Source organism: Nomascus leucogenys, chromosome 12, assembly GCF_006542625.1.
Source record: "Nomascus leucogenys isolate Asia chromosome 12, Asia_NLE_v1, whole genome shotgun sequence".
Taxonomy (NCBI): domain Eukaryota; kingdom Metazoa; phylum Chordata; class Mammalia; order Primates; family Hylobatidae; genus Nomascus; species Nomascus leucogenys.
In genome coordinates, this window is record NC_044392.1 from 30,567,846 (window position 1) to 30,595,145 (window position 27,300).

Below are 27,300 nucleotides of genomic sequence, written 5' to 3' on the forward strand. Positions count from 1 at the left end.
CTTTAAGAGGTAGTGACTGACAAGATAATAAAGCCCAAAGCGTTATGCTGACTAGGACCACTGAAGTTGGCAAAAAAAGGCCACAACAACAGCAAGAAGGCCCAGGATTTTCAACAGAAAAGAAACTGAGAAATTAGATGAATCCTTCAGGGCCCGAGTCTTTAGTGGCTTCAGTATCCTTTGTTTCTGGGTGAAGATGGCACTCCTGGCTCCTTCCCATTGTCCAGGCCCAACCAGGCGATACTGATAGGAGTTGCAGGGTCCGAAATAGAGTCTCACAGCCAGTTTAGGATCTTTGAACAAGAGAGAGCAGAATTCTGGCTTCGCACCTATCTCTAAGGCGAGCTCGTCCAAGTAGTCAACATAATTGATCTGCAACGTCTGGCTCTGGCTTTCTCCAAACCTTAGTGAAGAAAGTAAAAAGGGAATATTCACAGAATGTTCTAAGTTTTCTAGAATATTAGGCATTCAAAACTGCTAAAGGAATGAAGGAATGAGTGAATATGTGAGTGAGTTTTGAATGAATCTCGGTGGAAATTCTGAGTTTATCGTACCAGGAGGCTCGTATCTCAGATTGAGAATACGCCCTCAAATAAAGAGCCATGAATTCATGGATGCTCTAGAAATGTGACAAGATTGGTAACCATTGTTTGGCATTTTATTTTTTTATTTTTTATTTTTATTTTTTATTTTTATTATACTTTAGGTTTTAGGGTACATGTGCACAATGTGCAGGTTTGTTACATATGTATCCATGTGCCATGTTGATTTCCTGCACCCATTAACTCGTCATTTAGCATTAGGTATATCTCCTAATGCTATCCCTCCCCCCTCCCCCCACCCCACAACAGTCCCTGGAGTGTGATGTTCGCCTTCCTGTGTCCATGAGTTCTCATTGTTCAATTCCCACCTATGAGTGAGAACATGCAGTGTTTGGTTTTTTGTCCTTGCGATAGTTTACTGAGAATGATGTTTTCCAGTTTCATCCATGTCCCTACAAAGGACACGAAATCATCATTTTTTATGGCTGCATAGTATTCCATGGTGTATATGTGCCACATTTTCTTAATCCAGTCTATCATTGTTGGACATTTGGGTTGGTTCCAAGTCTTTGCTATTGTGAATAGTGCCGCAATAAACATACGTGTGCATGTGTCTTTATAGCAGCATGATTTATAGTCCTTTGGGTATATACCCAGTAATGGGATGGCTGGGTCAAATGGTATTTCTAGTTCTAGATCCCTGAGGAATCGCCACACTGACTTCCACAATGGTTGAACTAGTTTACAGTCCCACCAACAGTGTAAAAGTGTTCCTATTTCTCCACATCCTCTCCAGCACCTGTTGTTTCCTGATTTTTTAATGATGGCCATTCTAACTGGTGTGAGATGGTATCTCACTGTGGTTTTGATTTGCATTTCTCTGATGGCCAGTGATGATGAGCATTTTTGCATGTGTTTTTTGGCTGCATAAATGTCTTCTTTTGAGAAGTGTCTGTTCATGTCCTTTGCCCACTTTTTGATGGGGTTGTTTGTTTTTTTCTTGTAAATTTGTTTGAGTTCATTGTAGATTCTGGATATTAGCCCTTTGTCAGATGAGTAGGTTGCAAAAATTTTCTCCCATTCTGTAGGTTGCCTTTTCACTCTGATGGTAGTTTCTTTTGCTGTGCAGAAGCTCTTTAGTTTAATTAGATCCCATTTGTCAATTTTGGCTTTTGTTGCCATTGCTTTTGGTGTTTTAGACATGAAGTCCTTGCCCACACCTATGTCCTGAATGGTATTTTTTAAGCAGTGGCAAATCTCCAGGCAAGTACATGCTAGCCAGGATGGCTGCAGGAATTCATAAGATAATGCATATGAAAGCATAGCTTGGTGTCTTGCTCAGAGGAGATGCTTAATATCTGCTTGTTAAATTACTAAAGTACCTGGCAGTCTGGATGGCATATAGTAGATACTCAATCAAAGTTAGGTAAATTTGAATTTGAACATGAGAAAACTCCTTACACCTGATATAAGCCCCAAATCAACTTTCCAAGGGTACTCGATCACTTTTGAACCTCATTTTACCTCATCACAAAGCACAAATCCTTGAACCTTCACACCAACCCCTTCCTAATTTATTTTGATGGGGATTCTCTAAATTTTGACAGCTATTCAAGCTACTATCACCACCACTGTCTCATTCCATTCCCTCTCTAACCACAGAGTGTAGGTGGCTTGAGAAGTTATGGAATCTGACATGGGCATCATATAAAACTGAAATGAAATTAAGCCAAGGAGAAGTGCTCTGATTTGGTACAATTCTTATCTTTAAGTATTTGGTTCTTAACCTAGTATGTATAAGAATCGCTTAGGAAGAAGATAAAAATGCAAATTTTTAGCCTCACACACGGCGTTTCTGATTCAATCATCTGGGCTATAGCCCAGAAATTTGCATTTTACCAGGCAGCTAGGCGGTTCTTGTAAGTAGTTAGATCGCTGTACTTTGAGAAACACTGTTTCATGTAAAGAATTAAAAAAAATTCTTACAGGTCAATTCTTTTTTCATTCCTTTTGATAATGTCCATCATCATAGTTCTCTTTGAGGGCAGGCTACACAAGCCTAAGGAATAAAAGGTTGGTTTGAATAGTAAGTTTGAGTCAATATCATTACTTTATCTAGTTGTTGATTCTTAAAATTAAACTCTGGATGTTGAACCATGTCATACCAGTCAGGGCTTCTGTGCTGCTGAACTTCAGGGGGTGCCACTCCCATAGCACTCTATGTGACGCTGTCCAGGGAGCACAGTCTACGGCATGGACTATGAGATGGAGAGGGCCAAGAGAAGAGGCTGGAAAAGGGAAGCGTGTCTGGGAGCCTGGCAGCCATGACTAGTGGTTTGGGCTCTATCCTGAAGGTGACAGGAGGCCCCAAATCAAATCAGTGGAAGAGTATTCTGAATGAAGTGAGAAGATCAGATTGATTTTTTGGAAAGATCTGTCTGGCTGCTGAATTTAGGAAAATGGATGCCAGGGAGGCAAGCCCAAAGTTGGGGAGACCAGTAAAGGGGCTGTTGAAATAAACCTGGTGAGAGATGAGAGTAGGGCAGTAGAGATAGGGAAAGATTGATGCAGGGGTTATTATCGTGTGCTCATGACTCCATCGCCTGCCCACAAGTGTCCCCTGAGCTTTGGATGTGTTGAAATATGGACAAGTCCCCTTGCCTAGAGTCATCAGACATCTCATATTCAAGTAGTCCAGACCTGAGCTCCTCACTGAAGCCCTCCTGTCCAGACTTACATCATTTTCTGCACACCCCCTCTTTATTCACAGCAGTACTGTCCACCTGGTTTCCAATGCCAGAGATCTGTTAGTCCTCCTTGATTCCTCTCTATTTCTCTGACCTTCCCACATTGAACCAATCATAATGTCATGCTGATTTTTCCCTCAATGATTTCTCACATTTATGGCTTCCTTTCCACTTTGTATCTCTGCCCTGGCCCAGGATGCGTCATATTTTAGCATAGGCTGTTTCAGTAGCTTTCTCTTTCATCCCTGAGGCTGTAGTCTTTCCCAATTTCAAATCTATATTCCACACTACTGCTGAAACAATCTGTCTAAAGTGTAAATCTGCTAATGCCTGTTCCTTGTTTATAACCCTTCATTGGTGCCCCGGGCTGAAGAGCTTTCTAAAATGCAGATTCCAGGTCCCTTGGCCAGTCTTACTTAATCAGGGTCCCTAAGGATCCATCAGATGATTTTCATGTGTGGCCATATTTGGGAAGAACTGATCTATAATTTATAATCTAAGCTCCATAGCTTAGAATTTTGCATGTCTTACAAAATTCCTGTGTCCTGTCTCCTTCTTCTCCAAGAGTAATCGCTCATCTCTCTCTGCCTCATACGTCATGCTCTAGCAATGTCAAATAGCATGTGCCTTTCCATATGGATCATTGCCTGTATGCTTTTGTTCAGGCAATTCCCTTTTTTGCCCCTGAGAAATGCAGTTATCCCGGACATTTTCCTTTATCATGTGCCCTTCCCTTATTCTACCGTGGTAAGTGCCCTTTCTCTCCTTCTCTGAGCACTCCATATATTACTCAATCAAAGCATTTGTCATGTTATGTTGAAATGATCTGTTTAAATTTCTCTCTGTCCCACCAGTTCCCAGCACAGGGCTAGGTATTCAGTAAGCTTTTGCTGAACAGAATTGAACCCTGGAGGCAGGGAGATAACACCGTTCTGAGGAGTATGAAGTGCTACACAGACACTCAGGAACCTTTTAATAATTTTATAACTTGTAGGGATTTGTGAGGTTGAGCTGCTCGGGTATTAAGAGTTAAATTGATTTGCAGATATGCTGAGGAATTTTTAAACAACACATAGGTAAAACCAGGAGACACAGATCTTTTTCTTAAACTTATCTCTCATGATTCAAAGAAAAGTTAACATGCACTTAGCTTTATGCCAGTTGAAATTCTCTTGACTGTCTAATATTTTAAAAGGATGATTGCAGGTATTTATTATTACTAAATTCCTGTATTTGTTATTCTTTGAATTCTCCAGTAACTTTTTAGAATGTTAGTCTTGTGAGAGCAGCCAAGGTTGTCAAACTTTTTCTTGGCAACCTTTTTATCTCAGGCAACCTTCTTATCATTATTGATAAACTTCACCAGATCTGAAATGCTTAGCCACTCACCTGCCTACACACTTACCTTTGAAAACTCTTGTCACCCAACGAGCTTGAAGTTCAGCAGTTGGGAAAATGGAACCTAGGGGCTGGATGAGACCAATGCATGCAAGGGTTGACTTCTCCAGGTGAGCGGGGAATATATATTTATACAGTGAGACCATATTATTCTCTACTTTAACAAGTGAATCTTCAAGGAAGGGAAAAGAGAAACTATATCCTGTTGCAAAAATGATGACATCAATGTTCTCCTCCACTGTTCCATCCTCAAAGATGGCAGAAGTTTCTGTGAGCTCTTTCACTGTAGATTTCACCTTGATGGCTCCACAGAGTAGACGACTTGGGACATCATCATTTAGTACAGGTTCCTTCATAATGTATCTGAGACATACAGAAGAAAAACATTCTGAAGGATCATTTGCTGAGGAATCTTGATATTTTTGGGGTGTGGCTCTGAAAATAAAAGGGCTTTTCAAATATCTGTAAAACTCTAACTTAACTGGTTGTCTGTTCAAATCCTTATTTTCTGACTTAATTCTCATGTCACAAATATCTCCCGTCAATAAATAAGGGAAAACATGTAGGCGATGTGAGTGAAAGAGATTTTAAGGAAGGAAGCATCCCCAAGGGCTTAGACAAAATGCCTGTGCCTATGGTCAATCCCCAAGTATTATGGTGGTTATTATACCATTTCTGTTTTTAACCTTTTTCATGCTATCTAGCTTTTATTATTTTGCTGTTTTGTTTAACCCCTATTTGATTATAAGAAAGAAAAAATTTGCTAAATTTCCACTAGTTTTGAAATCTATGAAGGGATCAATGTGAAAATTAATGTATAAAATTAGGTTTGGTGATATTTGTTAATCCCAAATATCCATGGAGTCTCTGTTAGTAATAGCATGGATGTTGATGCAAAGTCCGCTTATTTTTTTTTGTAGATTTGAGAACATTTTCTTTTTCTTTTTTTAATAGACAATACATGTCACTTATGTCAGATCTTAGAATATGGTAGTTACATGGCAGGCATTTGTTAAAAGATTCTAAAGCTCTTCTGTTTTTTTAAGGGAAGAAGCCTGTAACAACTCAAGCAAAAGAACCATTCATAACATTTGCTTGTGCTTAAATCACTAACATATAACTTTGACGTCAACAGAGATTTGTCTTTTAGCAAAGAAGAAGGAATGTGTTTTCAAAGGTTTCCCATGGGAAGAACCTTCATGCTATAGGGTTAGCAAAGCATAAATTATTAGATGGAGAATTACATGTTTCCCACCACATCCCTCTGAAAGGCAGGTTGTAGTCTCTTAAAACAGTTTTCTCCAATGTTAGATGACTCTGGGCGTTAGAAGTTCTCCCCTAGTTTTGCTTTCTGGAGCAGCTTATAACACTTCTCCTTCATCTTCTTAAGTGTTTTTTAAAGGCATACAGAACAAATTTAGAATCCAAACTCCAGGACCTATAAGGTACTCATATTGTTAGATTGTAGTTTTAACTACCGTCTTAGCAATTTGAATCTTTGTTAAGGGAGACACCTTCAGACAACTTTGCTCACCAACGAGTATACCATTAAAAAAGCAAAATAACTCTACTTGTTTTGAGGCTCAAGGCCGTAATTTTCATGGTTGAACCACCGATTCATCTGTTGTTCTATCATCCATTTTACAGCTGTTCGTGGCAGTACATTGCGGAGCATAGAACGAAAACGGGTGTGGAACACCGAGTCCCAAGGATAGCCATCTTCAGAGATACGGCTCATGACCCAGGTGCCATGCCTGGTGCTGATAAAAACCTGGCAAGCAAAAAGAAATGCAGTTTAAATTAGGGCATTGTCCCATTTAGGAGGACTCTACTATGAAGGTCATGTATCACATGTGTAGCCCCAGAATTTACAGAGGTTCTCTTTTAAAGATGATTGACCTCAATATAAAGTACCTCCTAAATAGGGGTACCCAGTGGCATTTACGCTGATGCAGGAAGACTGCAACAAAGTCTTGAGAACTTCATGGAGACATCAGAAGGTCTTTGGGCTAACTCTGATGACAAAATCCACAAGTCTTTCCCATGTTTACAGTTGTGGTTTGCTGCTCCTTAAGAGAAAGCTCCTCCCTCCCTCCCCTCATGTTTTCCACTCACCTAAGTTTCTTCTATAGTGCAGGTAGAATGATTATAATCCTTGGAAATGTTTGATTATAGCCTAGTGACTACACAAGTATAAGCGTATGCATCTGAATATCCCTGGATGGAGAATAACAAGGGAAATAATCTTCCTTCCATATTTAAAAGACTTTATTATTGTGTGTGTGTGTGTGTGTGTGTGTGTGTGTGTGTGTGTGTGTGACAGGGTCTTGCTCTGTTACTCAGGCTGGACTGTAGTTGTGCAGTCATAGTTCATTGCAGTCTCGACCTCCCAGGCTCAAGTGATCCTCCCACCTCAGTATCAGACAAGTACCACCACATCCAGCTAATTCAAACAATTTTTTTGTAGAGATGGTCTCACTATGTTGCCCAGGTCAGTCTCAAATTTCTGGGCTTAAGCAATCCTCCTGCCGCAGCCTCCCAAAGTGCTGGGATTACAGGCATGAGACACAGTGCCTGTAATATATTTTAAAAGTTAAAAACTCTGAATTTATACTGTGATTCTCTTTCTCTTAAAGTGCACATCTGAATCGTCTTTCAGATGTATTCTTTACCTTGTTTACGAAGATTTCCCTTGTTTCCAAAATGTACATTTAATCTCTTTTCAAATGTATATTTTGCTGTGTTTACTGTTACTCCCCCATTGGCCAAATGCATACTTGAACTGCTTCTTAAATTTTTACATACCATCCAGTAAGTTTTTGTTTAAGGCTGTACTTGGTAAACACGTAAGATTCACTTGCAAGGTAACCAATTTACTTAAGAGGTTTGGATACAGACTGCTTGGGTTTGAATCCCAATCACACTACTGTGGGTGAACTATTTCAATCTGTGTTGCCATGGCTGAATTATTTCAATCTCTCTGTGCCTCAGTTTCTCTCTCTGTAAAATGGGGGTATTAAGAGTACCTACCTCATGGCATTCTTGTGTAGATTAAATGAGGTGGTACATATAAAGTACTTGAAATATTGCCTGGCAAGTGATAAGTACTGCTAGCTGTTATTTTGTAAAGTTAGGCTGGAAGAGAGGAGTTTCATACAATGCCTTATGTCTGGAGTGAACCAGAATTTGGAGACAAATTTTGTGGGGATGGGCCTTACATTCCTTGCTTGTGAAGTAGCACCTATACCAAGCATTCCTGTATTGCTGGTCTGTGTGTGGTATATACCTATGTTGTGAATTTCTCCTGCTGTTGCCCTTGTAGGCTGACTTGGCAATACTTTGATTAGATATTAGATACGAAAATATTTTCATTAGTGTCTCTTCCCATTACTTACTGTCCCCTCCTCTTTCTCAGGGGCCAACCATGTTTCAAATGGAATGCTCTGCCTGTTTGATTCACTCTTTTTCTGTTCTGACCCTCCCTACAGCAGGGGAGTCTAACCTGCCTTAGTGACACTAGCTGCAACAGTGAGAGAAAGATGAGGATGTAGGCTCAGGCTGCTTTCTGTGAGACGCATGCTTTAGGTCAAAGGCCAGAGATTTGGATTTTGGTCAGAAGTATGTAAATGACTAATATGGTTTGGCTGTGTGTCCCCACCCACATCTCATCTTGAATAGTAATAATCCCCACGTGTCAAGGGCAGGACCAGGTGGAGATAATTCAATCATGGGGGAGGTTTCTGCCATGCTGTTCTCCTAATAGGGAGTAAGTTCTCACGAGAGCTGATGGTTTTATAAGGGGTTCCCCCTTCGCTCTCATTCTCGCTCCTGCCACCCTCGTAAAGAGGTGCATTCCGTCATGATTGTTAGTTTCCTGAGACTTCCCCAGCCACGTCAAACTGTAAGTCAATTAAACCTCTTTTCTTTATAAATTACCCAGTCTCAGGTATGTCTTCATAGCAGCGTTGAGAATGGACTAATACAACGATGCAGCACCATCCCATATGATCTTGAGTGGTGCTTTTGGATTGTGGTAGAGGGTGCCGTATCCTTATGAAGGTGAATTTCTTTTAACAGAGCAGTGCACACTCAGAATTTTGGTGAGTTCAGGTTGTAATTTCAAGTTTTGCAGATGCACCTAGTTCCGTTCCTAGCATGTATAGCTCCTGTAAAGTCTCTGGTTAGTCTTTTCACAGAAGGCTTGAGAGTATATTACTCTGTGTAAAAGGTTTTATCATAGTTATAGATTTATGTTGCTACTCTAATAAATATTGAAGAGATTAGTGCAGATGAATGATTATAATCCTGGAAATGTATGATTATAACATTATATTTAGGAGGAATCTACTATGTAGGTGATGTATCACATGCATAGCCCCAGGATTTATTGAGGCTCTGTTTTAAAGATGATTGACCTCAAAGTGAAGTACCTCCTAAAAAGGGGGCACCTAGTGGCATTTACACTGATAGAGGGAGATGGCAACAAAGTCTTTTGCACTCTGTGCAAAAGATTAAGGAGCTGTAAGGCATGCAAATAGAGTCAAGGTAGTTTCTTAATATTGAATCTCACACCATAAGTCTTTCTGTAGGGCAAGACACATACGAGGAACTGGTTCTTGCCATCTAAGATTTGATATCTTTGGAATGAAGAGATCTAAGTCCAAATCACTAGTCTGACAACATGCAGTAGTCTAGGATGGATCTTCACTTGGCTGACTGCTATATTAGCTCCTCACATACTGCCCCATTACACACTGTTCCTAAGGCTTTGCGGGTATTCCTAGCATGAAAGAGCCTAGAGCTGGTACTCTCACTTTCCGGCTCTGCTCTGCTCCAGGCTGTCACAGTTCCTGCCTCCTCACTTGTTCTTCACACTGAGGCGATAAGTGACAAGAGGTTTATTTTCACAAAGTGAAGACTTACTGGGTCTAGTAAGTCTCTTTCTGGTGTTAGTGACCTGCTCTGTTCCCGGGCTGGCACTAACTGACTGACAGATGACTCTGACAGGTTCCAATATAACCCTTTCATTAACCTGCTGGGCAGGTGTCATGTTTGCTTGTAATTTTTGCCACTGGGTATCTAGAGTCCTGAAACTGTAAGAGTCAGGATGGAAATGATTTGTTGGTTGTGCATAAGGCCATGGTAAGCCCTGGGTGGCCAGAGACATCAGGCTGAAAGAGCTAGGGTAAGAGTGATTGGGCATCTGGTTCAGGCCTTCTTGAGAGGGGATACTTTGGGAGAGGACGTTTAGTGATTTTTCCCTTCTTTGCCTAGGTCTGTCCTTGCAGAAGGAGTTTATTTTTTGCTATTCCTGACCACCACTGTCAGCAGCATCATCATGTAATGAATGTTTGACTTTTTGGCAGCTCAGCTGGTGTCATTCCTGAGCAGGTGCAAAGATGACAGTGGTTAGAAGGCCTCAGGAAGCACCTAAATATCTATGATTTTAGTTGAGAGACCTACTATCTATTTAATCTTTCTTTTCATAATATTTGGGTAACTGAAGGTTATCTATATTTCAAATATAATTCAAATATGCACTAAATTTCTAAAAGCCACCCTCCAGAATATGAACAGATTAACCTCTCATTAAACATCCAGGTAGAAACAAGGCCTCTTGGCTGGGTGTGGCTGTGCATGCCTGTAATCCCAGCACTTTGGGAGGCTGAGGCGGGCAGATTGCTTGAGTTCAGGAGTTTGAGACCACCCTGGGCAACATGGCAAGACCCTCATCTCTACAAATATATGAAAATTAGCTGGGTGTGGTGTGGCATGTGCCTGTAGTCCCAGCTACTCAGGAGGCTGAGATGACAGGAAGATTGGAGCCCAGGAGGTCAAGGCTGCAGTGAGCCATGTTGACGAAAGGCCTCATGTATGGAAAATCATCTGGTCAAAAGTTCCCATTTTAAAAATGAGGGAGCCATCGCTCAGAGAAGTGAAATGAATCACTCTAGGATTCATGGCTGGTTAGTGACAGAGCTAGGAGGTAAACTGGTTTCTTGACTTCCAGATTTTCTATGATGCCACAATGAGCTACCAACCAATTAGTTAATGAGGATTGGAGCCACGATTATATGGCTGGGGTTCTCCAGTATGGCATTCCCAATCCTCCCCTCCAGGTACATGGTAAGCAGAGAGCATCACACCTGAGCAGCATTCTTACTCAGCTCAACAGCAATATCTGAGCCCGAGTTTCCCATTCCAATCACCAGGATGCGCTTTCCTTCAAATCCATCTGGATGCTTGTATTGGCGGCTATGGAAATATTGGCCTTTGAACTTCTCAATACCTTCAGGGGGAAGAATAGAGAAGTCTATGAACTCCAGAGCAACTATGTCAAGCTAATTTTCAATAAAATTGCATTGCCAGCTTTTCCTTTCTGGAGTCAATAATTTGTTTTGCCTCTTCTCCTCTATAGGAGTAAAGCACATAAGCAAACTTAGGTACCAGACCAGGTGGGGGCCTGTAATCCCAGCGCTTTGGGAGGCCTAGGCGGGTTGATTGAGCCCAGGAATTTGAGACTAGCTTGAGCAGCATAGCGAAACCCTGTCTCCACAAAAATACAAAAATTAGCTGGGCATGGTGGCGCATGCCTGTGGTCCCAGCTACTCGGGTGACTGAAGTGGGAAGATTGCTTGAGCTTGGGAGGTAAAGAATGCAGTGACCCCTGATTGCATCAATGCACTCCAGTCTGGTTGACAGAGTGAGACTCTGTCTCAATACCAAAAAAAAAAAACACAAGACCAAAGGGGTTGATTTTTGATTTCAGAGGCTGCAACTTAACAGCTGCAGTTTCTCTATCAGAGACAAACAAATGGTGATGAATACAGCAGGACCAGATACTGTCTTCTGGCTTCCCATTATACTATTTTGGACTATATAATGACACTTGACACTTTAATATCACATATTAGGCAGGGTGTGGTGGCTCAAGCCTGTGATCTCAGCACTTTGGGAAGCCAAGGTGGGCAGATCAACTGAGGTCAGGAGTTTGAAACCAGCCTGGCCAACATGATGAAATTCTGTCTCTACTAAAAATACAAAAATTAGCCAGGGGTGGTCATGCACTTGTAATCCCAGCTACTTGGGAGGCTGAGGCAGGAGAAATACTTGAACCTCTGGGAGATGGAGGTTGTGGAGGTTGCAGTGAACCGAGATCATGCCACTGCACTCCAGTCTGGGTGACAGTGAGACTCCATCTCAAAAGAAAAAAAAATCACTTATCAGATACTCTTAAATATTTCTTAAGCACATTATGAAGTGCTATTATAATTGTGTAATGGTTAGAATACAATTTAGCAATCTTATTTTCCAAAAGTAAACTAAAACTAAAAACCAGTCACATAAGAGTTGGTTTCCATATTGTGTAAGTCAGTGACTTGCTGGTGGTTAATCACAGACAAGCTTCTCTGTGTCCTTTCCTAGTTACTACTTTTATGCTTCCCAGAAACACATGACTTTATAAAGTATTTGCCATTGATGGTGGGGTTGCTTGAAAGAATCTTTAGATTATTGGTTCTCAAAGTGTGGTCACATGGCCAGCAATATCAGCATTGCCTGGTGTTAGAAATGCAAATTCTCAGCCTCATGTCAGAGCTACTGTCTTAATTTGTCTTCTATTGTTTTTAACAAAATATCTGAAACTGAATATTTTATAGGGGAAGGAAGTTATTTCTTCTGGCACACAATTGTGGAGGCTGAGAAGTCAAGGTTGAAGGGCTGCATCTGCTGAGAGCCTTCTTGCTGGTTTGGACTCTGAAGAGTCCCAAGGCAGCATAGGGCATTGCATGGTGAGGGAGCCAAGCATGGTAACATGCTAGCTTAGGTCTCTATTCCTCTTCTTATAAAGCCACCAGTTCCACTCCTGTGTAACCCAATAATCCATTAACCCATTTATCCACAAATGGCTTAATCCATTCATGAGGGCAGAGCTCTTATGACTCAATCACCTCTTAAAGGCCCCTCCTCCTCCTACTGCCCCATTGGGGATTAATCTCAATATGAGTTTTGGACAGGACATTCAAGCCATAGCACCTATTGAATCAGAAATACAGAGGGTGGGGCCTAGCAATTTGTGCTTTGAAAAGCCCTCCAGGTGACTCTATTTGAGAACAATTGCTTTAGATGAGCAGGCCTTAATCCTGACTATATATTAAAATCACCTGAGCAAACTTTCATTGCTCTAACCCTACTCCATAGTGTTTGAATCTTTGGGGGTAGGTCCCCAGGCCATCAGGGCTTTAGAAGCTCCCCAGGTGATTCTAATATGAGGCCTGGACTATGAACCACTATATTACATATTTTCCTAAGGGCCTTGGGAAAGAAGTGTGTTCTCTGAGGAAAGACTTGGGTGGACCAGAACAGCTGGATGCAGGGTTCTATTCCTGCACTTCTCTCCCCATCACTAACTTGCAAAGCATTTCTTTCTAGGAGCTCTCCCCTTGTGTGTGAGCATGGCCCTGTGAAAAAGGCTCGGTGTTTGGCAGGGTAGAAAAAGGCCAACGCAGGCACATGGCTAAAAGGGCCTCTCCAACAGAGAACCAGTTTGATGTGAATTCTCTAAAATTATGCCAAGGACTTAGTGACTTCCAAGGAAGTTGGCTCTGAGATCTATGTGTGATGAAGACTCAGAGGCCAATAGAAACAAAGATGGTGTTTGGTGTCTTTCATCTTTCTAGCTCTGTCTCAATCTTATTGAGCCAAGTTGTGCCCAGTTGCAGCAATGAATCCTGCTTGTCAATATAAACTACATATAAAGTACCTGGAAACCTACTCCAAAAAGCTGGGAATCCCAGTAGGTCTCACCTGGAAATGACTTCAGTGGGATATGAGGTAGAATGTGGTGGCCACTGCAAACCATAACTGCGTCAAAGACAGCACTCTGCTCCTTGCCGTTGCTCTGAGTGACAACTTTCCATTGGCCAGAGGATGAGAAATCTGGACATTTTCTCACACTAAGGACAGTTGTCTTGAAGAAACACAGAGAGGGCATCATTGAGAATTACTCCAGGATAACATGGGCCAAGTGTGTCCTTCTCATTGCTGCTTCGTGCAAGAGGCCTGACTCAGCAGTGGGACTAGTCTGTTAAGGGTGTTGAATGCTGAATAAGGACTTGAAAGAAAAAAGCAAGTTCTTATGAAAACTGTCAGAATCCAGATGGAGTCACTAATGTTAAGAAACCCGACAAATAGAAGTGGGAAAGGCCAGAAAGAGCGGATTCTCATGGTGTGTGCCTGATAACAAAAAAGACTACAAAAACCACCACCTTGCACAAAGACCATCATAATCTTACACAAAAATGACTTTTACAAGAACATCTGCTCAGTAACTGTCCAATCTCGGCCTGGCATCACCTCTGTTATTGCTCTTTATATAATTATTTCAAAACAATTATGTAATTATATTTTTTCCCCATTTAAAAACCTTTATCTTCCTTTAACTCCCTGAATACACAAATAGTTTACCATGGCATGTACATTCTCATTACAATGCTCTATTACCAAATAAATTTCTTTTAAAGAACTTCTCTCTGTCATTTGATAGTCTGAACAAGGAAACAAACTAATTCAAGTGATCATGCAATTGGCATATGTCAGGAACGTTTTATGTAGCCGCCTCTTTGTGGACTTTGTATTAGAGAAGATATTTCACGCAAAACACTTTGCAGAGTGCCTGACACATGGTCAGCATTCCACTGAATGATAGTTTTTAACATTTACTATTTTTAAAACAGAGTACATCATGTGAGCAAGACAGTTCATGATCTCGTTTGAATAAAATGATTTATTGGTTCATTGATTTTTTTAAATGTAGCCCACTGGAGGTCTGTTAATTTTTAAAATTGTACATAAATGTTTCATATCTGCTGGATTAAGAAACAACGTCAAGTGGAAGCAAAGTTTATACAAGAGGAATGGCATGCTTCTCATTTGCAAGTATTTTAGTCTTTTATATATCTCAAATTTTCAGACATTTTTCCAACTGCTGTGTTGGTAATTTTTAAGTTGTCTCAATTTAAAAATGTATATGGAATATTAGTAGAAATCTTGTAAAAGGGCTTTAAATATCTGGGCAGTTTTCAGATGAAAGAAAAGATTTCAGATGGTAGTTCAAAGTGGTATATTAACTAAGTGCTATAGATCCTTGCTATTCAAAATGTGATTTGAGGACCAGGATCTTCAGTATCACTTGGAAGCTTGTCAGAAATGCAGAATTTCAGAACTTACCCCATACCTATTAAATTAGAACCTACATTTTTAACAAGATATCCAGGTGATTCATGTCCACATTAAAGTTTGAGAAGCACTGATGTAGATTACATTGACAATCATAAGCAACAGGGCTTGTTACAGTTTGCCTGCTTCTCGAGTTGAGCTCTAACACCTATGACTTACACCAACTCAGAGACCAATAAACGGAAACCAGTCTTCCCAACCCCTCTTCATTCTCCAAAAAACAAAAGTAGCAGTAACACAATAACCAAGAGAAATGACTCCCTTGCAACTCTAACGTGATCTTTAAAAGAATGGAATAGAAGTTATGTATCATAAGAAGGCAATATATTTGTTAAGTAGATTGATAGTTAAGTGCACAAAGTTACAAAACCTTCTGGTATACATAATCTGTTATTCACAAGTTAGATCTACCAGGAATTGGTGAAAAACTACATTAGGAGAACTGGACATTTTAATGGAATTTATAAATACAAATTTTCATCAAAATTTACTATTGTAAGTTGATATTATATAAGCCTAGTATTAGAATTACTAAGAAAATGAGATGTATTAAAAAATAAGCCTCACTAACAGTTATTTATCCAGAAATGTTAGTTATTTACTTTGAGACAGGGTCTCACACTGTTGCCCAGGCTGGAGTGCAGTGGCACAATCACCACTTATTGCAGCCTTGACCTCCCAGGCTCAAGCGATCCTCCCTTCTCAGTCTCTAGAATAGCTGGGACCACAGGTGGGTATCAACATGCCTGGATAATCTTTTAAAATTTTTTTGTAGAGACAGATTTTCACAGTATTGCCCAGGTTGGTCTCAAACTCCTGGGTTCAAGTGACCTTCCTGCCTCAGCCTCCCAAAGTGCTGGGATTGCAAACTTGAATCACCACACCTGGCCAAGAAATGTGATTGATATTTTATTTTCTAAGCATAGTAGCTATTTCTCAAAGTATAGACCATTGATAAAAATTCAGCATGCTTAATGAAAATATTGTTTTTTGTTGATTTTGAGGAAGCACAGGAAAAGGTAATTCCAAGTGTTTTTCAAAATGATCTGGCCATCTTTAGGTTGCAAGAGATTGCATTCAGAAAAAAATGATAAGCAAAAATACTTGCCACAGTCTTCTAGTATGAACAGAGATCAATGAGTTTATTTAATACACATCTAAGAAATCCCATTTCTATGAAGAAGCTAAGAAAACAAAACAGCGATTTAATTTTGGTATATGCCCTTTCAAGGCAAATGAAGCTAGGTGTATTCAATGATAACAGATATTAGTTTAAATGAATTTTTGAGGCTGGGTGCGGTGGTTCACACCTGTAATCCCAGCACTTTGGGGGACTGAGGCGGGTGGATCACTTGAGGTCAGGAGTTCGAGACCAGCCTGGCCCAAATGGTGAAACCTCGTCTCTACCAAAAATACAAAAATGAACCAGGCATGATGATGTGTGCCTGTAATCCCAGCTACTCCAGAGGCCGAGGCAGGAGAATCACTTGAGCCTGGAAGGCAGAGGTTGCAGTGAGCTGAGATCATGCCACTGCACTCCAGCCTGGGCAACAGAGTGAGACTCTGTCTCAGGGAGAAAAAAAAAAAGTTTTGACATCAATATATTATTATTCAAACCTTTAATTTTAACAGATGATTTTCCTCTTCAATTAATGTATATAATCTATAATATCAAGGGTAATGACACTACTTTTTGGGTTTTATATGAGGCTGTTATATTTCAACAAATACTTAGAATGGGATACTTCATTCATAATTGCTTTCATTATCAGAGTCACTTTTCTATTTAAATATGAGCTGAACTAATGTAGAGAAACCCATTTCCCCAAAAATACAATACCTGGAACTGAATATATTTTAACAGATCAAATTTTTTAACAAAAATCCTGAAATATTCCAGAAGTTTAGAATTATGCAGGAAGTTTGGAAAATCTTCAGGCATTGGAAAGTCACTGAAACAGGACATTTCTTTGCTGGTGTTGGTAACGACAGATTGATAGATACTTGCTCGGCCATCTTCCACATTCTCCTGAAGGATCAAATAAAATAATTAGTGATAATGACGCATTCAAAAATTTTTTGTTTGTTTTTTACTCTTCCTACATCTAACCCCTGGGTAATGCGATTGTCTTTGGTTGCTGCAGTGTGACGACAATGTTTAGGTAATGAGTGCAGTCTATGTGTTCCATCAATCATTCTGTGATGACACCAGTTTGTTGCCTGCCTGTGACGCTCACTGTGAGGGGTAGGGGTAATATTGGCAATAGTGAGGTTGGGGACAGGGACAATTATTTTGGCACATTGCAAGATACTAGCATCCTAGGTCTCCACCTATTTAATGCTAGTCTTTGTGACAACCAGCTTACTTCCTAAATTCCCCCTGAGGAGGCTGTAATACCCACTACCTCTTTAGAAACCAATAAACCCTGGGACACTGGGCAGAGAGCATAATAGAGAATTCCAGTGTTATAAAATGAGTACTTTTGGAGGAAGAGAGTTTGCAAATTTTGATTTGAATCCTTTTACACAAATCAATCATTGTCAAGTGATAAAGGTGAGTAGCACTGATACAATCAAATCTTTTTTTTTTTTTTTTTATTTTTTTTGAGACAGAGTCTCACTCTGTCGCCCAGGCTGGAGTGCAGTAGCGTGATCTCGGCTCACTGCAAGCTCCGCCTCCCAGGTTCACGGCATTCTCCTGCCTCAGCCTCCCGAGTAGCTGGGACTACAGGTGCCTGCCACCACGCCCGGCTAATTTTTTTTTTTGTATTTTTTAGTGGAGACGGTTTCACTGTGTTAACCAGAATGGTCTCAATCTCCTGACCTCGTGATCCACCCGCCTCAGCCTCCCAAAGTGCTGGGATTACAGGCATCATCATGCTTGGTTCATCCACTGCACCTGGCCAGAATCAAGATTTAAATGGTAACTTTGCTATAATTTCAAGTAACTTGGTAAAACTTATCAGGTTAAGGTATGCTAGCTTTCTAGGTAGTTAGAATTTAGTATGGTGTTATTGTTAACTATATATATTAAGATCCAAAGAGAGTTTGCACTAGAATACAAGGGGGTTTCTGTCTCATATACAAGGATACAATAATCTGAACTCTGGATAAACAAATCACGGTACAGTGTTTTATTTTCAAACACTGGCTTCAAATGGCATAATACTGATGTCAAACAATGTGTAAACCATTTCTGGATGTTTCAGCATGATTGAATGTAATGTCATTGGCAAGACAATGAGTTTCTTAATCAAGTTCTCAAAATGGGAAATATTTTATGAAGCAAAAAAATACTATTTTTTCTCAAGACCAGATTATTATTGTTATTATTATTTTTGAGACAGGGTCTCATTCTGTGGCCCAAGCTGGAATGCAGTGGCATGATTATGGCTCATGGCAGCATCAACCTCCCGGGCTCAGGTGATCTTCCCACCTCAACCTCCCAAGTAGCTAGGACTACAGCCTCATGCCACTATACCAGCTAATTTTTAGTTTTTTTTTTTTTTTTTTTTTTTTTTTGTAGAGATGAGGTCTTACCATGTTGCCTAGGCAGGTCCGAAACTCCTGAGCTCAAGCAATCCACCCACCTCAACCCCCTAAAGTGCTGGGATTACAGGTATGAGCCACTGTGCCCAGCCCCAAGACCAAATAATTTTATGAGTAGTATAGAGTAAATAGGAGGGTTCTGGAGTCACACTAACTGGGTTGATGTCCTAATTCTGCCACCTTTAATGGCTTTGTGACCATGAGCAAGTTACATAGGTCAGTTTCCTCATTTTCCTCTGTAAAATGGAGCTCATTGATAACTTAAACATGCAACAATTGTTTCAAGGCTTTAATGAGAGTGAATAAAGTGCTTAGCAGAATCCCTGGCCCAAAGTACATACTTACAAATATTTATCCCTTTTCTGTTATTATTGGCCACTAGAGTTAAATTTACTAAGCCAGCCGTAGTTTTGAATCAGTTAAACTAAGACTGTTACACTACAGCCAAAATGCTAGTTTTTGAAAGACCCAACAATTTGGCTTAAAAATGTGGTTGGCTCCTCTATCAGGTCAATTTTAAGGGAATTTTGAGTGATGAGAAGAGCTGATTTGATGTCTGAGGCCCTACAGTAATCTTAGGGCCAGGGCAAAACTCGCCTTTGGGAGATTTTACTTGTGTAGTCTGTCAGCAAACAATAATGACCTCACTATTTTTCTGAAGATCAAATGATAATCCTTTTTTTTTTTTTGAGACAGAATTTTGCTCTTGTTGCCCAGGCTGGAGTGCAATGGCATGATCTCGGCTCACTGCAACCTCCCCATCTTGGGTTCAAGTGATTCTCCTGCCTCAGCCTCCTGAGTAGCTGGGATTACAGGTATGCGCCACCATGCCCGGCTAATTTTGTATTTTTAGTAGAGGCAGGGTTTCTCCATTTTGGTCAGGCTGGTCTCGAACTCCCAACCTCAGGTGATCCGCCCGCCTCAGCCTCCCAAAGTTCTGGGATTACAGGCGTAAGCCACCGCACCCAGCCAAGTGATAAACTTTTATTGTTGGGTTAATTGGCAAATAGCAGCTAAAAAAGACCCCCTTGTCTTTATATGTGCTTCCTTCTACATTTAGTTTGCTGAAGTAGGCATCTGTGTATTTAAACAAATCTGGGTAAAATTGGCGTAGTTTTCCTAGTTATGAAGAGATGATTAACATTGATTTAATAGACAAGTATGTATCAAATGCTTGTCCTGACCAGGGTCTGAGCTTGGAGTTAGGGATAAGATGCTAACAGTACGAACATAGTTTATATCTTTATGGAGCTTATTATTATATCATATTAAAATGCACTTGAACTTTGGAGATCTGAAAGTGGAGACAGAGGGTTTATTGTCACTCAAGAGGAGGACAGAGACACAGTTTTCAAAACAGATAAATTTAACTCACATATTTACTTAAGTACTAGTACTGCCTGGATAATGTATTTAAGCATAAATATAGTCTGAATTTCCTTATGTATAGAATTTGCTATAATTTGTTTAACATAAATTATCACATAATAAAGAATTCTTCTAATATAGAATTTTCAGAATGTCAGAAAACTCTAGCAAACCAAGTTAATTCAGATAGCACTTATTTAGAATTTATGATCTTTTGATCACGAGCTGAATTGAAGTTTATGTTTGACTTCATGACAATAAAAAGGTTGTAAACACTAAGTTTAAAGAAGATTATAAGGGTAATATTTAATCTACTCAAGCAAGGAAATTTATTTTATTATTATTATTTTTTTCATGGAAAAACCCTCTTGTTTATTTGATTAAACAAAATTAAAATAAGCTGCATAGGAACAATTTTAAAGTCCAAAGAGATACCAACTTTGTTTTAAGGCTGTAGTAGCTGATACAGCATCTCCTTGCTACCTCCTCCAGCCTTCTCTGTGGACCACAGTGATACATTCAGAAGCCTGTTAGCTAACACAAGAATTTTTGAACACTTTTCCATTGGTTCTTCACCTGCTCATTGACTGTCATGTCTGCAGCCTGCAATAGTAACATTTAAGATTTAAAATGTGAAAGCCAAGAGGAGGGGCGAAAGAAACCAAAACCAACCAACCAACCAAAAACTCACTTTTGCCTAAAGGTTTGGGGGGAAATCTTCATTTCCCCACCCATCTTCTGAATTGATGGGATTCACATTACCACGGCAATGCCCATTTAAAAGTGGCAAATGGCAGTCAGCACCCCACCCCGTACAGGCTTGCAGTGTGGTTTCTGCGGCCAGGGGAGTTACTACAGTAGTGCATATTCCTTATATCATGTCTGCCTTGGACAAATACAAATTAAGAGGTTTAACTTAGTCATTCTAACATAAGGCAACTTGCCCACATTAATTCCCCCAATTCTGTTCATTAAAAAAAAAAAAAAGACAAAAAGACTCAACCAAGTCACATGTTTTACAGTTAAAAATTAAAGCATTTTGCTGACGCGGCATGAGAGCTAATGGACAGTATTAAGCAAGATTCAGTTTAACAACCCTCCCAGCCACCCAAGTATAACTAACATGCTAGTTAAAAAACAACACCCCTTACCCACCCACCCTTACCTGCATCGATTTTAGGAGAAAAGAGAAAAAAAGAAAGGAATCTTACCACCCTAAAAGCAAGAAAACCCCAGAAATGTGAAAAATCTTCCTCTGAAGAAAGGCAACTACACAGACTGCTAGAAACACAAAGAACTTACAGAGTTACAGAGCTGGTTATTTAAAGAAAGTAAACACTTTGCTACACACTTCAACATTCCGTCAGTGTGCTCTGAGATAGAATCTTAAGAAAAATACTACCTGAGCTTGTAAGTTAATACAATCGTTAAAAGGAGGTCTAAGACCATGTGCATACACAAAAGTTTTAGAACCATTATTGGTTAAATGATGATGGAAAATATCCCACCAGGCTGGCTTGTTAACCCGTAAGATCAGTTTTAAAAATAGACATCATTGAGGTATTTCTTTACCATGACATTTATAAGCCCCTCATGATAATGACAGTGGTCTTAGGACCCTCCTCTCTTACAAACAACCAAAAATTAAGGCAGAAGAGAGGAGGGAGGGTCAATACAGTATATCCTGGTAATGTGCTTCTCAACTTTATCAAGTATTTAATAAACAAGGAAAAAAAACCCGTCAACATGTTACCTTTGGTAGAAAAAAATCAAAACACAAAACAAAAGAGCAATACACACTTCAACAGTCACTGCTCAGTCAAAACAGTGATTGTTGTAACATCATGGTGATGAACGTCCTGCTGGGTCCAGAGAGCTACAAATACAATCATGAAGTCGAGAGGATTCTCATTCCCTTCAAATATTTGATGTTTCCAAGAACTAGAGCTTTAGAATTGCTCCTAAAGGGTATTATTTGCAGACATTCGAAATACAGATAAAATACTTTTCTCTTTTTTTTTTTTTTTGAGACGGAGTCTCGCTCTGTCACCCAGGCTGGAGTGCAGTGGCGCGATCTCGGCTCACTGCAAACTCCGCCTCCCGGGTTCACGCCATTCTCCTGCCTCAGCCTCTCCGAGTAGCTGGTCCTACAGGCGCCCGCCACCACGCCCGGCTAATTTTTTTGTATTTTTAGTAGAGACGGGGTTTCACCGTGTTAGCCAGGATGGTCTCGATCTCCTGACCTCGTGATCCGCCCGCCTCGGCCTCCCAAAGTGCTGGGATTACAGGCTTGAGCCACCGCGCCCGGCTCAATATTTTTCTCTTGAAGAGAAAGAGACCTAAAGGTCTTTATTTGTAGTTAAGTCCTCCAGTGGGTCAGATTAACCAGTAGTTTCATAATACTGAACAACAGTAATGGCATGCATAATTCTTTTTGAGGGGGAAAAGCCAGATTGCTAAGAACTACTTGGATTTATGACTACATTAAGCAAGGAAATTTATAAAGCAGAAACAGATTTACTTATTATAAATATGAATTACAAAAACTTACAAATTTAAACTTTTTCTTTGTGAAACATCATTATATTGACCCTTACCAATCAATATTTTTGCTTTCATCGGTAGTTATCATAAGCAGTTAGAAGGAATAAAATTGCCTTTCTTTAAGAATATTCTGTGATTCTATCATTTCACTCAGATGGACCTTACATCTATCTGCTCTGTTAGTTGAATTGAATATGATTGAAACTCTTCTTACTTCCTTGTCCTACAATTAGAGGCAAAAATTGCAATTCCCAAATGCCAGTCAGTGGACCAGTTGCATTAGAAGATGGGTCCAGATGTGTGGTGGCACAAGGCTGTAATATCAGCTAAATCGCTTGAACTCAGGGGGTGGAGGTTGCAGTGAGCCGAGATTGCGCCACTGCCCTCCAGCCTGGGCAACAGAGCGAGACTCCACCTCATAAAAAAAAAAAAAGAAAAAAAAGAAAAAAGACAGGCTCAGATTTCTGTATTTTAGAAGCTCTCCCTAGCTGCTTCTGCAAAATGAACTTTGTGAACCACATCTCTATTAGAGTATTGCTATCTTCTGTCATCTTTCATTAGGCTGGTGTCTCCCTTGATCACTGGCCTTGATCACTGATAGAGCCCCCTAATTAAGCTCCCTGGCTCAGGTATTTACCACTTTTTTTCTGCTGCTTTCAAGGTAAAGGGTATACACTCATTGGCAGTATGTTTGGAATATTGGATCTTGGGGGAGCCATATTTTAAGAGAGAAAGTGATATTTCAGATTGAACTTAGAGGAAGAAAACCAAGATTGAGATATGTTTAGCGAGTATTACATGAAAATTAAAATAACTAAACATATACATCTGGAAAAGGAGGAGATCCAAATCCAAATATTAAAAGAAAACCCACAGGAAAAAAAATGTACATGGTAACTCCCACGTGAATACAAGGTATTAGGAACAATAAAGGAAACAGAGAAGGTTAGCGGCTGAAAGAAGATCATGTTTTCCTCTATCAATACTTTAGCAAGGTTATTAAGTGTGAGAGCTCCGAAATTGTAAACCCTCATTTTCTTCCCACCACCTATGTTCCCCTGAGCAAATTCTTTATCTGAAAACTGTTTCTTCTTAATATGTAAATAAAGATAATCATAATACATACTTCCTAGCAGTATTGCAAAGAAAAGAAGGCGATGCTTGCCAAGTGCTTCCCGTTGCTGGAAACAGAACGAAAAATATATGCTAATTACCTACCTGTCCCATGGTCCATATGTGCCACTAGGGGGTGCTGGAGAGTTTGGAAGAATTCTGTATTGTCTGGGTTGGGTATAGGACAAGGATTCTTAAATTTATTTATTGTTAACTTGTCACCACCAAATATGTTAAGTAATCTCAGGATTTGTGTAAATACGAAAATTAATAAATAACCAATTTAAAAAATTGCTTCTGGATGGTAGAGTAGTGAAAAGGCAAAGTTTACCAGGGAAGGGCATGGGGCTCCCAGCATCCTTCTTGGAAACTCGAGTCACCTGGTAACCAAAACCCTCACATAGCCCTAGTGCAGGCAGCCTGTGAAATTTTGCTTATTTTATGTTTCACTCTGCAGGGATACTCTTTGGACTCTTTGACTTCGTTGAGTGGAGACAATAGTTTACATTCCTCTTTTGGATATAGTTTTGAGGGAAATTTGAAATGTGATACTGTTACAAGTTCCACAGTTATATACTTAACCTTTAATATTCAATAAAGCCTAATTAATCAGGTTTTAATACAGTTTTTCTAGTGAATAGGAAGGTATCTCTAACCTGAAATTTTACATACAGGCAAAAGGATAGTTGGAGCAATATTTTACCCCAGAAAATACCTTCTTAGAATTCATCAAATCATATTGTTGGCAGACTATTCAAACTAACTCTTGTCTCTTTTGCTGACAAGAAATCTGTGGGATGTGAGTATGCAAGGATTTTGGTATAGTGGGGGAGGGAGGTTGTGGAGCCAATCTCCTGCATATACCAAGGACCAAATGTAATTTCTACATTTCTTGTTTAGGTTAAGAATCTACCCGGGAGCAAAAAAAAAAAAAAAAAAAAAAAAAAATTCCAGCTGAAATCTACATGTGAACCTAGAGTGGACAAAAATATCTTTGGTTAAGACAGGAATGACCATCACATCACCATCCCAGGAAAAACTAAAATGATGTTAATCATCAGCTTTTAATAAGAAATGAATGTTATTTAAGCTGTTTTCCTTTTTGCAAAGCTACCTGTCTTATAGAAGAATCAATTTCTCCCTTCTCCCTCATTAACTCTGAGTGTGTTTAGCTAGTAAAATGATCAGATTTTTAAATTAGGTGTTTGTGTAACAATTACCAAATTTGTCTTATCATAGGACTCATTTGAGACGTTTATTAAAAACCCCCAGAAGATTTTGATTCAGTATATTTGGGATGGTGCCCACAAATCAGTAATTTTTTTTTTTTTTGGTGGCAGGTTTAACCAAAGGAATCAATATCTTTAAGAAACTCTCCATGGCTGGGCATGGTAGCCTGGGCGACAGAGTAGGACCCTGTCTCAGAAAAATATTAAAAAGAAAAGAAAAGAAACCCTCTAGGTGTGGTTTATGGTCATATGTACTTGAGAAGCCTAATGTTACATGTTAAAAAAGATCCCTGTTGGCATGAGATTCAATTTGAACTGACAAAGCACACGCAGGTCCTGGATCACCTTGCCATCCTCCTAACTAGTCAGCCTGCAGTGAGAGCCCTTTGTATGGTCTCTGCTGATATGAGTTTGATTTTCATGTATTCAAACCTTTTGCTCCCATCTGGAATATTCTTATGTGTTTTAATATCTCAGAGATACCTGATTACATAATTCTAAAGTCATTGCTTTTGGGTTCTGAACTTAAACTTTTGTTTAATCTTTTTGAGCAAGAATGCAAGTTAGGGCATGGTTGTAAGTCAGGGCTTATCTGTTTAGAAGTCATGTAGGCCCTGGTTTGGAGGCCAGTTCCTCCAGTGTGTGGCCCTGGCCATCTCACTTAACCTCCCTCACTTTCAGTTTGCTCATCTATAAAATATATAGTTATTATTAGTAGCTAACATTTATTGAACTCTATTATGAGTCCAGAACTTAGATCTAAGTTCTTTATATGAATTATCTCCCTTAATCTTCAAAATAGCACTATGAGGTAGTCACACTTTCCTGTTATTATATCCATTTATAACTGGGTAAATTGAAACACAGGATGTAAATAACTTGTTCAAGATCTCACAGCTAGAAGGTGGTAAGCTACTACCTATTGAGAGGTTGTGGGAAGGAATAATTGTAAATCCTTATAGCTATCTATCTATGCAAATTTCTAATTTTTATACAAATTGTGAAGGACAGTGATATGGTTTGGCTTTGTGTCCCCATCCAAATCTCATCTTGAATTGTAGTTCCCACAATCCCCACATGTCGTGGGAAGGACCTGGGGGGAGGTGATTGAATCAAGGGGGCAGCTACCATCATGCTGTTCTCATGATAGTGAGTGCGTTCTAATGAGATCTGATGGTTTTATAAGGGGCTTTCCCCCCTTTGCTCAGCACCTCTCTTTCCCACTGCCATGATTGTAGGTTTCCTGAGTCCTCCCCAGCCATGTGGACCTGGGAGTCAATTAAACCTCTTTCCTTTATAAATCACCCAATCTCAGTATTTCTTCATAGCAGCATGAGAATGGACTAATATAGACAACTAGCATTATCAATATTTGGTTTGATTAATAGAATAAATTTAATTAATAAAACATTTAACAAAGAGTTTCACCGCAGTTATACTAGAATGTCATTGATAAAGCTCAGTAAACAAACATGGTTCATTTGTCAGAGAAAAATAGTAATGATAAGAGCATGGTCTCTAAGGAAGCATTTGGTTTAATAATTGAAACAGAAGTGATATCTTGAGAAGAATCCCTGTTACTTCTATTTTTGTAAAATGTTCTCTAATATTAGTGTATTAAAGAACGACAAAAGTATGGGCTGTAAGACAATTGCTGAATCCAAAAGAAGAGATCTTTTACATGCCTGGGTCAGCTACCTGGGTTGGGTTAGTATTGACGGGAGGAGAGATGCCAGCCTATGACTTCAGTTCCATTATGGCCACATCAATAAATAGAAATAAATCTGATCAAAGTTGTTTAATAAATTTCTCAATATGACCCATCAGTAACTACGATTCACCCTGAAATAACAACACAACCTGTTCAAGACCCAAGAAAATCTCACTTACTTTGAACCTCCACACTCCTCCAATATCTTCAGTTCTCTCAAAGCAAGTCGGCTCAAGCCCCTCATCCACACAGCACTTCAGAGAAATCAGGCCACTGACCCCAGCTCCGATCACAGCTACCTTCTTTGCCATCAGCTCCTGTCAAGGAGTTGATCAATCAACATTATTTAACTGGGGCAACCGGTAAGAGAATCCTTATGATGTGGTCAGGTAATTGGCTTTAAACATTGTAGCCGTGATAATTTAATAAGCAGCACTATTGAATAAAGAGCCAGTCAAAAATCCTGCCCTCTTCTTGCCTTTGAGAAAAGCTGAGTTGTCTTACGGACTTTGTTGCAAACCTTGCTTACATCTAGCTTTAACATTTAAAAGCAAGCCATTCAACAAAGCCAGACTATGCAGTAACATACTAGGGATGTGAGCCAAATTTCCAGCTAGAGTTCTGAGCTTTTCCTTTTCAGCTTCTTTCCCCAGCAATCATCCTTACCTTTGTTTTTGCCTTTTGGCACCGTCTCTTTGACAGAATAGTTTTCTCCCTTGGTTGTGTGCTGGGAGGCAGTTGGAAGCGTTTTTAAGAGTTGGAGGTGGCTGTGAGAAATGGGAGGAGCTCCATATTCCTCCAGCATTCTTCCAGCTGAAACTCCAAAGACTTAGCTAGGAGTCCTAGAATTAGGCAAGAGGTGC

At 39.8% G+C, this 27,300-nt stretch overlaps 1 protein-coding gene across 2 annotated transcripts; it reads right to left on the reverse strand.

The window, feature by feature from the left end:
• FMO2 (flavin containing dimethylaniline monoxygenase 2) lies at positions 1-27,163 on the reverse strand. 2 transcript variants are annotated; one of them, XM_003258868.4, is made up of 9 exons: positions 27,104-27,155; positions 26,617-26,754; positions 16,764-16,952; positions 13,493-13,655; positions 10,834-10,976; positions 6,259-6,458; positions 4,695-5,050; positions 2,529-2,601; positions 7-403 (listed from the first exon to the last, which is right to left on the reverse strand). In XM_003258868.4, the coding sequence occupies exons 2-9, from the start codon at positions 26,746-26,748 to the stop codon at positions 52-54; spliced, it is 1,608 nt and encodes a 535-aa protein (XP_003258916.2). In that variant the 5' UTR covers positions 26,749-26,754; positions 27,104-27,155; the 3' UTR covers positions 7-51. The 2 variants fall into 2 exon arrangements, with proteins under 2 accessions (XP_012366426.2, XP_003258916.2); XM_012510972.2 differs by lacking the exons at positions 10,834-10,976; positions 26,617-26,754 and having other exon boundaries at positions 1-403; positions 27,104-27,163.
• Positions 27,164-27,300: the final 137 nt, after the last annotated feature.

What these genes read in the sequence shown, in the direction of transcription:
- FMO2 (XM_003258868.4), bottom strand. Translation starts at nt 26,748, where the DNA reads ATGGCAAAGAAGGTAGCTGTGATCGGAGCTGGGGTCAGTGGCCTGATT. An exon ending in TGAGTAAGAATGCTGCTCAG is followed by an intron (nt 6,459 to 10,833) that starts GTGTGATGCTCT and finishes TTTGCTTGCCAG; the next exon opens with GTTTTTATCAGCACCAGGCA. An exon ending in GGTGACAAGAGTTTTCAAAG is followed by an intron (nt 2,602 to 4,694) that starts GTAAGTGTGTAG and finishes TTTATTCCTTAG; the next exon opens with GCTTGTGTAGCCTGCCCTCA.